This window comes from Spinacia oleracea, chromosome 3 (assembly GCF_020520425.1).
Source record: "Spinacia oleracea cultivar Varoflay chromosome 3, BTI_SOV_V1, whole genome shotgun sequence".
Classification (NCBI taxonomy): Eukaryota; Viridiplantae; Streptophyta; class Magnoliopsida; order Caryophyllales; family Amaranthaceae; genus Spinacia; species Spinacia oleracea.
The window spans coordinates 131396354-131411588 of NC_079489.1; the positions used below are offsets into that span (position 1 = coordinate 131396354).

Below are 15235 nucleotides of genomic sequence, written 5' to 3' on the forward strand. Positions count from 1 at the left end.
AGATTATTAAAATAAACTATGCATGTGTGATTATATATTTTTTCACATGAAAAATGAACATTATTTCGACACTCATATACGAAGTACTCCGTAGTAGTTTCAAAGAAATCAATGCTTTCTTTCCTTATTTTCATTTTTCCTCATGGAAGTTCTTTTATTTATTTCTGTTTTTCAGAAAAGGGATCTATATTCGTATGTGTTTTATCTTTTAAAAAGTGATATATTTTCATGTCTATTTTTTTTTTCCAATGTTAAGTCGGCCATTTGAAACTTTACTAATTAGGTTAACCGATCAGTATCATTTATACTATTACTTGTTAGATTTAATCACGATTCTAAAACAACACATAACCTACTATTTTTGTTAACCGGTCATTTTTTCACATGAATGAATATTACTTTAAGACTCCTTTAGTAGCCGGTAATAAATGGTGAAACAGGAATAAATATTAGTGTTATTTGGCAAGAAATATAACATCATGATGTCCATGGTAATGAAACATTATCTCAAACTTGGTGTTTTACTTCATAAATCTGCATTCGCATCAAATAAACTACTCAAATGGTAATGAAAATTTATGAAGAAAAACAAATAATTTTAAGTGAACTATCATTACCAAGGGAATGAATATTAATTTTCCCTTACATATTTATAAACATGTTAATTCTTATTGACACTATTTATGAAAACACAGCGAGCCGTAAGAGTTATACAATAGATAGTAACTTCAATGAAATCAATGATTTATTTCTCTTTTCCATTATTTTTTGCCTTATAATCAATGATTTCTTTCCCTTTTTCATTTTCTTTTTGATTTATTTCTATTCTTTTGAAAGAGATTTGTTTCCATATTTACTTTATAAGTTAATTCTTAATAAAAAAAAAAAAAAAAGACCCTCAAATATTAGTAAATGGGCGATGCCCAAGTCACTACAGTAATAACATTCACATTTACTTATGTTTTTTGTTTTTTGCAATGATAACATGAAACATGTAATAGATTAGTGATAAAATCTTTGATGTTTAAACTCAAGGCCAGGGGTTTAAACCTTACGCAAATCATATTACATTTTTTAATGTGTATGAAAATTACATGTAGCAAACGACCAATTATCAGAACATCACGTATCCCGTATACTTTTTTATAGACGCTTTTTAATATATATTATAGATAAGAATAATTAATAATTAAATTAAATTAATTAAATGTCAATTGATCTAATAAGAAAATACTACCTATATTAATTTCCTCTTTAGGAAAAATAAAATGAAAAAAACAAAAGAAAAGTGTGAAAGGGAGACGATGAGTGCCACCAAAAGGTAGCCAAGTGGACATACTAGAAAATGAACTCGTGGGGTCCTATAAATACAAACCCAGCATATGAACACAGAGCGCATTCCATTTCATTCACTCGCAACTTCTCCACCTGAATCCAAGAGAGAGTGAGAGAAAGAGAAAGAGAGTTTTCCCTCTCGCTCTAGAAACTCCCTCATTTCCACCTCAATCTTTATCTCTTTTTCTCTCTTAAATCAAATAAAGCAAAAATGTTCATCGACAATTTCAAGGTAGAAAGCCCGAATGTAACATACAGTGAGAATGAAATAAACTCGGTGTATAGTTATGAAACAACTGAGTTGGTTCACGAGAATCGCAAAGGTGTTGGTTATCAATGGATCGTCAAACCCAAAACTGTCAAATACCAATTCAAAACTGAAACCCATGTCCCTAAACTTGGGTAATTTCTTCATTTTTATACTATTATTATTATTATATTGTTTTCCGTAAGTAATAATTAATTAATTATGTTATGTGATTGATTTATTCAGGGTGATGTTGGTGGGATGGGGTGGCAACAACGGTTGCACACTTACGGGTGGTGTCATCGCTAACCGCGAGTAAGCTTTTGATCTTCTTGTTTTTGTCGCCATTTCATTTTGTTGGAATTTGTTGTTTAATTATGTTTCATGGGAATTTGTTGTTTTAATTAAAGCAATGATTATTTGATTGCATGTGGTTTTAGAAATTGTTTTTTGAAGGGTATTTGAGTTTAATTCATGATGGAAATTTAAAATTAAAAAATTAAAAAAAAAATCATATGAATGAATTATGAATGTGTGATTGATGATGAGACATGCAGGGGGATATCATGGGCAACAAAGGACAAGGTTCAGCAAGCCAACTATTTTGGATCCCTAACTCAGGCATCCTCAATTCGTGTTGGTTCTTTCAATGGAGAGGAAATCTATGCTCCTTTCAAGAGTCTCCTCCCCATGGTGTGTAATTTTTCTTTCTTTTTTTTATATTTTTGTAATTATTTTTGCTGTCGTTTAAGGTTATGCACGAATTTTTTGGGTGTCATTTACTGTATTTATGTTTAAAATTGACAAGTAATCGTGCATTGTACTTGTAAACGAATATGTAAGTGTTGTATTGAAACGTTATGATTGATATAGGTGAGTTGAAGTGATCAAATAATATTAAATGATGCATTTTGAGTAGAAAGAATCTGTAAATTGTGGTCACTTGGTGAGTGGTGGCTACTTTTGTGGTAGAAAGGAACTTTTGAAGAATGAAAAGGGCTAATGACAGGATTGTCAACATCAATTATTTAGAGTTTTATTCTGTTTTTATCATCAACTTGTACAAACCAGTCAATTTTTGATATTGTGGTGCAGGTTTGAGTCCATTAATTGATTTGATAATCACCTTGGTAATATCTCTAATGAGAGTAATTAACTAATTAGTGAGTTATTGATGATGAACATGCATAAATTCTTAACAAGAAAGTAATGTTGTAAAGAACATACACGCTTCGTTGGTGTTTGAACTGCTTGTGTTACAGTTAAACCCAGATAAAGGGAGTTTTCAATTAGTTAATTAAGATGCAATTTGTTCAAGAGAATGATAATGAAGTGAATTGAAATTGTAACGAAACAGGTGAACCCAGAGGATATTGTGTTTGGGGGCTGGGATATTAGTGACATGAACCTGGCAGATGCAATGACCAGGGCTAGGGTCTTTGATATTGATTTACAAAAGCAATTGAGGCCCTACATGGAACACACGATTCCCTTACCTGGTATTTATGACCCGGATTTTATTGCTGCCAACCAAGATTCTCGTGCTAATAACATCATTAAGGGCACTAAGAAAGAACAACTTGAGCAAGTCATTAAGGACATCAGGTATTTCTTTGTTTAATTAATTATTACTCTTACTTGATCAATATAATAATACCAAGCTTTTCTTTTTCTTTTTAATTAGATCAGTTCACTAGCCTTTTTATAGTCGTAATTTGTTGTTTTCCATGATCGAAACACATGGACTCTATATTTCATGTCCACTTGTGCTCTTGGAACATGGGTATGAACATTTGGACAATTTTCAATATAGGCTATTACATGAAAAAAAAAACCCGGAAAGTGGACTAAAATATAGTTGTAAATGTGGGATTAGCATAAGTATAAAGAGGGAGTGTTTGTATTAACGATTTGCATATGAAATTGAAGAGAGTTCAAGGAGAAGAACAAAGTGGACAAGGTGGTGGTGCTCTGGACAGCAAACACAGAGAGGTACAGCAATGTGGTAGTGGGACTGAATGACACCACAGAGAACCTGATGGCAGCTATTGATAGGAACGAGTCTGAGATTTCACCATCGACTTTGTATGCAATTGCCTGTGTCCTTGAAAACGTGCCTTTCATCAACGGTAGTCCTCAGAACACCTTCGTCCCTGGACTAATTGATCTGGCCATTAAGAACAACAGTTTGATTGGAGGGGACGACTTCAAGAGTGGTCAGACTAAGATGAAATCCGTGCTCGTGGATTTCCTTGTTGGGGCTGGTATTAAGGTATATATATAGAGTATATCATTTTACAGTAATTCCTTGAAATATGATTGCTTTGAACAAGTATTGATTGATGTATATGAAATGACAGCCAACATCAATCGTGAGCTACAACCACTTGGGAAACAATGACGGGATGAACTTGTCAGCACCTCAGACTTTCAGGTCTAAAGAGATATCGAAGAGTAATGTGGTTGATGATATGGTTGCTAGCAATGGTATACTGTATGAGCCTGGTGAACACCCCGATCATGTTGTTGTCATCAAGGTATAAATATAATTCTGTCATTAGTTAAGAGGAACGTGAATTTTAATTTTTATGTTGTCGTGTTTGCTGTTCATAATTAGACTAAAGTTCTTGGGTGTGCTGTGTGTAAATGAAGTATGTTCCATATGTGGGAGACAGCAAGAGAGCCATGGATGAGTATACATCCGAGATATTCATGGGTGGTAAGAACACCATTGTGTTGCACAACACTTGTGAGGACTCGCTTTTGGCTGCGCCAATTATCCTTGACTTGGTCCTCCTTGCTGAGCTTAGCACCCGAATCCAGTTCAAGGCTGAAACAGAGGTAATTAGTCTTATTGATGACTTTGTTAATCATTAGATTTGGTCAAGTCAAAATATTATCAAAATCAAATTGACGGCTAATGATTTTACAGGACAAGTTTCACTCTTTCCATCCAGTTGCTACCATACTCAGTTACCTCACTAAAGCACCTCTTGTAAGTTCCCTGATGTTCTTTTCAATCGCTTTTGGTTGTTTGTTTCTGTTGGCAGTTACCAGTAGGTTAAGTGTCAATTTTGTATTGGTCAAATCCCATAGAAATTTGTAGTCTGTGGTACTAGTTTACTACTTGATCATGCTTGTAGTCATCTTTACTTACACAAATTGTGTCCTGATCAAAAATGTTGGGGAAAAACAATACGATAGGTTCCACCAGGCACTCCAGTGGTGAATGCGCTCTCAAAGCAGAGGGCAATGCTCGAGAATATAATGAGGGCATGTGTAGGATTGGCCCCGGAGAACAACATGATACTCGAATACAAGTAGAATAGGAGATGCACAAATAGCACAACAGCCGACGCCCCATATTTCAAAGGCATCGCCAAATAAAAAGATGTTGATCTGAAAGTAGTTATGCTGTTGTGTTTTTGTATTAGTGACTGGAAAGGCAGCACCCATTAATCAAATGTAGCTTTTGTGGTGTTTTTTAATTTATTATTTCTGTTTCTTAATGTTTCTCTGTCTCATGGACTTTTTCTGGTAGACGTGGTAGTGGTGCCATTGTTTGTTCTTCTAATGTATATTTGCTGGTGTAAGCAGTATTCAAAACTTAAAAGCAAGCTGTTTTTGCCTGCTTAGCTTAAACTATGTAATTATTGTCTTAATCTGATGTGTCTTGTGCATAACTGATGCGGTCTCGTGGTAAACTTGTTATCTACGGACTACGGGGCAACGAGTGAGTTTTTTTCGTGGCTGGTATTTTTCTGGACTTCTCAAAATAGTATATGGCCCCGATTCCCCGAACTGTGAAAAATAGTAATCTGTCTCTAGTCTCTGAAGTAGCTAGAAGAGGCAGCAATGTGCAATGGCCCTATTTGGCAATTGGCTGTTGTACTTGGCTGGTTTGACTGGCTGTTCAAGTTGGCTGCTTTTGTTGGCTGTTTGATTATTGATTGTTTACAAATATGTTTGGTAAAATCGGTTGTTGGCTGTTGGTTGTAGTTGTGTAAAATGACAATTAAGTACATTAACTGTCTTTTATTCATTTTTTACTACATACTTCGTATTATGTACAGAGTAAAACTTAATAACAAATAAATTAAATATGAATTAAAATTAAATTACTTTATGGAGTAATATTAATGAGAATATTATTTTAATTAATAACTAATACTCCAGTTAATAATTAATAATTAATACGATGTAATTAATAATTATTAGTTAATAGTTAAATAGTTGATAATTAATTAATTAATTATTAAGTATTAATTATAATTAATAATTGTTTATGGGAGTATTAAATTATTAATTATTAGTTGATTAGTAAAAAAATAAGGACAAAAAATTAATTTAGATAGTGAAAAGCCAAAAGTCAACTCCAAAAAACTAGTAACATTAGCTTTTCATTTTTGGCGGAAAAACTAGCTTTTCAGCTAGCTAAAAAGCCAGTTACCAAACATATTTTTTGGTTGTTTGACCAGATTAAAAAGGCAATAGCCAAAAGCCAACCAAAAAGCCAGCAAAAAAACCAAATGCCAAACAGGGTCAATATGTACTTATGGCATGTATACCCAATTGTTCCTGCTACCCTGTGGTCCTTTTGTACTCTAACAAATCCCATAACTACCAAATTTGAATTCCACTTGCTCATGAAATTCTTGGATAATTTTGATGGACTAGTTTTGTGAACTATGTATTGATTTTAAAACAACTTTGTGTGAGCAGAGTTTAAAAAGTTGCCCTATCGCAATAAGTATGCTAAAATCAACTTTCGGTTGCCCTCCATGTGTGTACACTGACTTTTCACAATAACTACAGAGTACTTCGTAATGTATCTGTTATTCGGATAGAACACTACAAGAGGGGGGGTGAATTGTAGTATGGAACTTTCTAGCCAATTTTGCGGAATTATAAAGAAACTTTAAGCAAGTAGAGAAACAATGCAAGAGAGATTTTACGAGGAAACTTTCTACGCCCAACTAGAAAGAAAACCTCGACCCACTAGGGATTTCAACTTAAACTCTTTTCACTATAGGGCAACAACTCAGTTACAAACCTATAAGGAACTCGGGCATTACTTGAGTTCCTCTACGAACTCAAGTTCCAATAGTTGTTCCTCAAACAACTACGCTCTCACTGACTTCCCTAGAAGTCTCTCTTGACTCTTTTGCTTCACTCAAAGCCTATCAGCTTCTCTCTCATAGACTTCACTCAAAGCCTATCAGCTTCTCTCTCATAGACTTCACTCAAAGCCTACCCAAATACAACCGGAACTCGCTCAAGTTCCTACCCCATACACATCAGGAACTCACTCAAGTTCCTGCCCAAAACTTATACAAGAATTCACTCAAACCCTTGACAAATTACCCATTACAAGAGCTCACTCAACCCTTGAACAACTCTTAAAATATTGACATTTGATAATTGATTAAACTCTAATATGTAGAGAGTGAATAACTGTAAAGGAACTCGGAACTGACAGGAACTCGGAACTGCAGGAACTGACTAAAAAACGTGGAACAAATATATCTTCTTTAATTACCTTCCACGTAAACCAGACTCTGTGGAATGACCGAGAAGTCAGACACCCTTGAATGAATGAGAAAGGTCTCCTTTATAGAGGAAGAAACCTCAACCACTTTCTCCATAATCTTCTCCACTAACAACCACTAAGCCCTTCAATTTAGGCATGATCCCATGACTTTAGTCAGTAGAGAAAATCATGGAGTTAGGGCTAAGCATAATCAGGTTTTCCATGATCTCCTATTATTTCTCCACTAATGTAGTTTTTCCAAAACAACGTAAAACAATGATTTTAATTTTCTAAAACCAAACCTTTTAAATCTGATTTTAAAAAAAATAAATAAATAAATAAATTTTATTAAAATAAAATAACTAACAATCAGATTTTATTTTACAAAAAGATTAATTATTTTTTATTTATTAAAAATAAAATTTTAAACACATTAAACTACAAAAGATATTCAAAACAAATCCTAGAATGAATAGGACATTATTAAAAACGAATTTTAAATAATAAATAAATAAATATATGATATAAAAATCAGAATTCTAATTAAAATAAGATTTTATAAAAATTATCTTTTATTTTAAAAACATAAATAAATAGAGTTTTACTAGGAGATAAATACTCAAAGTCAAAGGTAAATCCCTAACAACTAGGAGTGTTAAAAGCCACGATATTGACACTTAAAATTACCTTAAAACTAGGAGTATTCTAGGAAGATAAACTGACGTTATTTCTCATAAGTTCCGACAAGTTCCTTTTGGCACCGTGTTCCTCAATTATTCAAGTTTCTACATACTTACATGAATCATAGAAAATAAACTCTTATTTTCTTCTTCATGCTTCATGATGCTCCAACTCAAGAGCCTCATGTTGATAGTTCCGCCTCTGGAACTTCTCCATGCTTGTTCCTACTCAGGAACTTTATACTCGTTGTTCCTCGTAGGATCTGCTGAGGAACTGATCTGTTTGTGTTCCTTTGAAGAACTTTGTTGCAGCTTGGATACTTGATTTATTGACTTGAACTCTTCATGTTTGTTTCTTCATCAAACCTATATTTGTTTCGTATACATATTGGAACTCAAACATAGGTTAGTCGTTTGCTAGTTGTCATCAAAACCATAAAGTCAGTGATGACAACCAATACAAGCAAGATGAAGAAAACTAAACTAATAAACAAGTATGCAGTAGTTAAGGACACAAACTCTAAGTCTAATGGTATACTTATATAATTAGACTTCTCTTCTGAAGTTCCCTTCACTTCTTGAGTTCCTTTCAGGAACTTCACTTCTTCTTGTATATATCTTCATAATCTTCCAACTAAATGATCTGTATTAACCGTCATTACTTGTTCATGCACATCTAAACAATACACACATTAGTTAGATAATCATCATTTGTTCATAATCATCAAAACACTATATTACTCAACAATATTCCCCCTTTTTGATGATGACAAACAAATGATGCTTATCGCAAATTAAACATTAAAGATGTACATTAATTCCCCCTTAATAATACAGACTGGAAACTATTGAACAAGTCATGCATAAGAGGATTTAGACTTGACTATATTAGACAATAAGCATTATACATAATCTTCCCCCTTTTGTCATTATCGAAAAGGACAATTTTACACATATTTGCTTTAGGTAAATCATATATACATATTGCTATATGCCACAATTACCACCATAAAGGTTAAACACTTGTTAGTCCTAAAAGTCTCAAGATGCTCAATTTTCAAACTTAGGATGCATATGCTACACGAATTTCCAATTCACAATCCAAAGATCCAACTTTAAAATTACTGAAGGAACTTGACAAATAATAAATTAAAGTCAAGCATAGATCAAATTTGAAAGTCAAAAATGGATTAAGAGAGTATGATATTGTAATATCGGGCTCAAAGAAGTATGAAAGAAATTTATGGAGCAATTTGAATAGAGGGAACTTTGAAATAGATAGTGTGCTCTTTAGTTAGGTTTTCAAAGTGAGGTTCTCAACAATCATTAGAGTTTATCACTTTACCTCACAATCTTGAAATTTCTTCTAAACATAACCATGATATGTACCAATCAAGTTCACTTCTCTTCAACCACCAACTTTCCTTGAGAAACACACTGATAAAAGGAACTTGAACATATTTCATCAAGTTCTTTCAATTTTTGCTTATGTTCCCCTTTCAACTGATTCCATGAGTAAACGTCTTCAGAATCATATGTCATCTAGGAAATAATAAAGATTTGATCACCCTTGTTTATTTTTTTTTTTTTTTTTTTATTTTTTTTTTCTTTTCATTTTTTTTTTTTTTTTCATCATACTTTTTTTTTTTTTTTTTTTTTTTTTTAAAAAAAACAAGGGTGTCATTACACGTTGTGGCACTTTCCTAGAGTTTTTAAGTACAACAGTAAAGAGAAAATATATTCATACATACTTGAGTTCCACCACCAAATATGAATCATTTACATTTGTTCCTTCCTTATTCCCCCAGAGTTCCTTACCATTCCTCTCTTCATTTTGGAGCTTGTAAGTGTAGCTCCATCTAATGATTTCCCTCGAAATATCAATTGATAAAGTATAATAAACTTGCTTCTCACTTCTTCCACAAACTTCCCCCTCAAAATGTATCCATCCATTTATAACTCTTTATGTATCATCAAACCATACAAATCGATGAATATTAACTTAGAGCTCGTGGGAAGTAGTATATTTGAAGTGTCGGGATATGAGTGGAATGATAATTTTGGAAATAAGGATCTTCGAAGTTATGAAATGTTAATGATAGGAATAAAGAATACAACATAGAGATACAATACTGGATTGTAGAGTATGATTGTACTTAGCACGGACACACAACCCAAAGGTTGTAGAATAATGCTAATGGCTCGGCACAATAGAACACTCTTTGCGAATGTAGTATAATGCTCAACCCAATCACGAACACACAAACCAGTCTTGTGGAAAGATGTTGTTCTTCAAATACATATGGTGTGGATAAGTGGAAGTTGGTTAAAATATAGGTTTGTTCCCTCTGACAATATTAAGCAAGATAAAGAAATATTTTTATGGGAATCTACTTGTCTAGTTCCATCAATGTTTCTTCCATTGTTTCTTTGGCAACTTAGGATTTTCTTGTTTGATAGCATCCATATAGTTCTATTATGAGACATCTAATACTCTTTGGGCAAGTGAGTATGCCTTTTACAGCACAAAATATAAGTGTGACACATTTACTTTAAGCATACATAATTGCCTTATCTAAATATGTGTAGGAGTTCCAAATCAACAAAACTCATGGAAAAGACTATGTTATGCTCATGCCATTGCTTCATTAAGTATTGATCCTTTAAACAGTCCATGAATAGATGAAATCATAAGGAAAGCATAATCACATAATGCATTTCAAGACGTGTACAATTAAATTAATAAGTAAACAATATAACAAAAAAAATGTACCTTATATAATTTTTCACCATGTGTATGATTACTTTGAGGTGCTGGACTAATTTTGATGAATTTATGTTCGAGTTCCTTGAGTGCTAGTTCCATCATCTTGATGCCCTCACATCTTATGGAAACATTCATGTGTAATCGAATATTGTCAATCATTCTTCAGAAGTTCCTTGACATGCTTTTGTCATTTGATCATCTCAAATATCACTCTCTATTTAATTTTTATAGAAATTAAGAGAGTGGTTGTTGTGTTCTTTCATCATGTTCATATAAACACTTATGATAATGAAACCTTATAAAACAATTCGTTAGGTTCAACATTTATGTATATATATCACTAATAAATCAGTTTCTCTTGAAAACAAAATATGTTAATTTTAAAATCAGTTTTCAAGAAGGGACTTGACATTGTTCTTTATAAGAAAAAAAAGAAGTCATCTTCTGTTTGGAACAACCTATGTCCCATATGTGCAACAACATAGGATTATATATAATTACCTTATAAACAAGCTACTGGAGAAATAGTCTCCTAAAAATCAATACCTTTCTGACTGGTTGTTCCTTTCAAGAACCAACCTTCTCTGAGTTCCTTTGTCGATGTCATTGAAAAATTGATTGAATGAATGTTGTAGTGCACACAGGAACTCGATAAATGAATCTGGCAATTTCTCTACTACTAGAGCAGTCGTGGAACTTGTTGCATGATATTGATTGATCGAGTTGATCTTCAGCTTCATGAACTGGAACTTGAACCTTAGTTTGAAGTTCCTCGACATGAACTTATGTAGCTGGCTACTGTTGCTTTTAATAGTGACATATTTTATCATTAGAAACTCGATTAGTTCTACATGAACTTGCGAGTTCAATATTGAAATAAACTTTAACCTGTTGCTGGGAATAGTCATGTTAGTTTCAATCACAAGTAATATATTCACTTATTTCAACGCACATTTTTATATTTGTTGTAAACTCTGGATCATCTTCAATAACCCCTAGAAATATCAAATTATTGTTAGGAACCAAATTGTGATCCACAAAGTATGTGTTCTCTCTTTGATTCCCTTCAACTATGACATTTATTACTGATGATGTAATTTATTTTTAAAATTACCAGAGAAAACATAATTTTGGAAACTCTAAACAAATGTGCATTAATTACTCGACAATAAAAATTCACAATGGAACAGGAACTTGACTTACCAACTTTTCATTTGGAACCAATCTTACCTTAACTGTCAAAAGTTATAAGTTTCCAATGTAGGTAGCAACCAAACGATAATAGTGAATTTTCTTTCATAGAACAATCATTGTCGAGATATAACGAGTTGTTCCCCCTTAGTTGTAGCCACCTCATTTTTCATGTTACAAGTAAGCTAGAACATGTTCCTATGGTCTTCATGACCATTCTCCATCTTGAGTTATTTTAATATGAGTAATCTGGGAAAAAATAACACTCAAGTGTAGTACTTTTGTGCAAAGTTATGATTAGCGGGTTAGTCTAAAGTAAATATATATATAATCAGACATAATAACAAAATATGATGTTCCTGAAAAAGTTACTTCACGAAAGAAACATGAAACATATATTTTGTTCCATGGAACTTAGGTTAACAAGAACCAAGAACTTGTACATGAAAAACTTTGACACCAAAAATTTGCTATCAAATAGTTTATGCACCATTTATCAAGTTACTGTAACCTTGAGTTCGCTGATTGTTTCATTAGAACTTAGGAAGAGTTCCTTTGATCAATGAAACTTATTATTATGCATTTTATACATATTAAATTCCAAAACAAAACCTATAACACAAATAAGGTTAGTTTGCACAATAATTTAAGAGAAACAGGTTTATATAAAAAAATTCAACATTAATTAACACAAGTAAAATGAGGGAACAACCTTACTAGCATTTCACATGATTGAGTTCCTTTGAGATGTTCAAAGTGACTTCCAATTATATAGTGCATGTGAGTTGATTCGTTGATATGACCCATCATATTTGGAAGGAACTTACATGCTGGTGGAACTGGAACTAGTTTACATCTGAAGTTCCAAGTTCCGAGCCTGAGTTCCTCTTCACTATTCAACCGAATCTAATGGATTTCCAACTCATTTTTCCTTGGTGTAATTCTGATGTTGTTCCTTTACTTCATACACACACTCAATCATGAGTTATAAACCTGTAAAAATCATTTCTCTTCTACTACTTTCCAAAATCATGCATTAGTAATAAATATATTTAGGTAGCATAATTTAGAAGATTAAAGTATACAAAAATTGTATACTAACAGACCTGTAAACAATTCATGGTCTTGGGAACCTGACTTAATTTCAGTTCCTTTCTTTTTAGTAGTAGCATCTTAGAAAATGATTATTTTAAACTGCTAGATCTAAGATTTAACATGCATACATATAATAAATATTCAATATACTCATAATACATGGAAAAATCGTTCTTTGGACAATAAATGATATAACATTAAATTATGCAACCCAAAGAATAAAGTTCTCTTTGCAGGGAAACCAAGTTCCAAGAGTGGCTATATGCATTGTTCCTTTGTCTTGTTCCTTGAACCATTCAAATAATGCATGAATGCAAAATCAGTTTTAGAATCTGAAATTTGTCTCACAAAAACATGTTTGAGACAATCCAAAATCGATTAAACAAATTTTAAAATATATTTGAACAATTTTCATAAAACGTTGTTAGGAACTTGATTTAAATAAATAGCGTATGCATATAAAGATCTCAAAAATTTAATGTTTACCTTAACTGTATCATTAAGGATCTTTTCGTTGCAGCCTTTATCTGTTCCTTGGAATGGTGCTTAAATGAGTTCCTTTATTCGAAAGTTCCTCTTCGGATTTTGATCCTTGTTCCGATGTGGGGAGCTGATGTAATGTATTTTTATAATGTCGCACCTTCGTGAGTTCCTAAGTATAACTCGTGGGTCAACAATGATCCAGCGAGTTCCTCAATGTAGAACTTAAATTCACAGGAACTCTGACATATTAATGTGCACCTTTGTTTGTTCCTGTACCAATTTCTTTGTCGAGGGAACCCAACAGATTTGGGTCCCTTCTTGTTAGTAGTAACTGTTAAGAAAATAATCAACACAACAACTACTACCAAGATACAATATGCCTTCATATAAATGATATTCAATATATTCATGAAGCATATAAAATAATAGTTTTTAGGCAGAGAAAAAATAAGTAGGATATTTTGTTGCCTAAAAATTAAAAACTCCGAGTTCCACAGATGTGCATTTTCAAAATACGTTTCCTTGAAATAAATTTAATGTACTGAAGTTTGAAAAAATAAATTGAAAAATCATTTATTAAATATAGATTTTAGATTTTTCAAATTCAATTTTAAATCAAAACAAAACAGAAGTTCCATTAGAAACAATGCAAGGAACACGCAATAAATTAATGTATGCACACAAAGAAGGTCTAAAGGAATAGATATTTACCTTAGAAGATCGCCAGTTATACCTTGACTGACTTTTATTCAACAATAAAAGTCAGATCTGCCTTGTTCCTTTGAATGGGTAGGATCGAGTTCCTTTCATCAAGTTTCTTGTAATTGTTCCTCCTTCCAGGAACTTAACTCAGCAGGGTTTCCTGCTTATCAGCGAGTTCCGGCTCTGATACCAATTGTTATTCGGATAGAACACTACAAGAGGGGGGGTGAATTGTAGTATGGAACTTTCTAGCCAATTTTGCGGAATTATAAAGAAACTTTAAGCAAGTAGAGAAACAATGCAAGAGAGATTTTACGAGGAAACTTTCTACGCCCAACTAGAAAGAAAACCTCGACCCACTAGGGATTTCAACTTAAACTCTTTTCACTATAGGGCAACAACTCAGTTACAAACCTATAAGGAACTCGGGCATTACTTGAGTTCCTCTACGAACTCAAGTTCCAATAGTTGTTCCTCAAACAACTACGCTCTCACTGACTTCCCTAGAAGTCTCTCTTGACTCTTTTGCTTCACTCAAAGCCTATCAGCTTCTCTCTCATAGACTTCACTCAAAGCCTATCAGCTTCTCTCTCATAGACTTCACTCAAAGCCTACCCAAATACAACCGGAACTCGCTCAAGTTCCTACCCCATACACATCAGGAACTCACTCAAGTTCCTGCCCAAAACTTATACAAGAATTCACTCAAACCCTTGACAAATTACCCATTACAAGAGCTCACTCAACCCTTGAACAACTCTTAAAATATTGACATTTGATAATTGATTAAACTCTAATATGTAGAGAGTGAATAACTGTAAAGGAACTCGGAACTGACAGGAACTCGGAACTGCAGGAACTGACTAAAAAACGTGGAACAAATATATCTTCTTTAATTACCTTCCACGTAAACCAGACTCTGTGGAATGACCGAGAAGTCAGACACCCTTGAATGAATGAGAAAGGTCTCCTTTATAGAGGAAGAAACCTCAACCACTTTCTCCATAATCTTCTCCACTAACAACCACTAAGCCCTTCAATTTAGGCATGATCCCATGACTTTAGTCAGTAGAGAAAATCATGGAGTTAGGGCTAAGCATAATCAGGTTTTCCATGATCTCCTATTATTTCTCCACTAATGTAGTTTTTCCAAAACAACGTAAAACAATGATTTTAATTTTCTAAAACCAAACCTTTTAAATCTG

At 33.0% G+C, this 15235-nt stretch overlaps 1 protein-coding gene across 1 annotated transcript; it reads left to right on the forward strand.

Annotated features, from left to right (window-relative positions):
- Positions 1–1353: 1353 nt before the first annotated feature.
- On the forward strand, positions 1354–5244 carry LOC110800758 (inositol-3-phosphate synthase). Its single transcript, XM_022006079.2, has 9 exons — positions 1354–1737; positions 1829–1897; positions 2140–2275; positions 2940–3187; positions 3512–3854; positions 3943–4119; positions 4235–4423; positions 4515–4577; positions 4787–5244. Exons 1-9 carry the CDS (start codon positions 1547–1549, stop codon positions 4904–4906), a joined length of 1536 nt encoding a protein of 511 aa, XP_021861771.1. The 5' UTR covers positions 1354–1546; the 3' UTR covers positions 4907–5244.
- The last annotated feature ends 9991 nt before the right edge of the window (positions 5245–15235 follow it).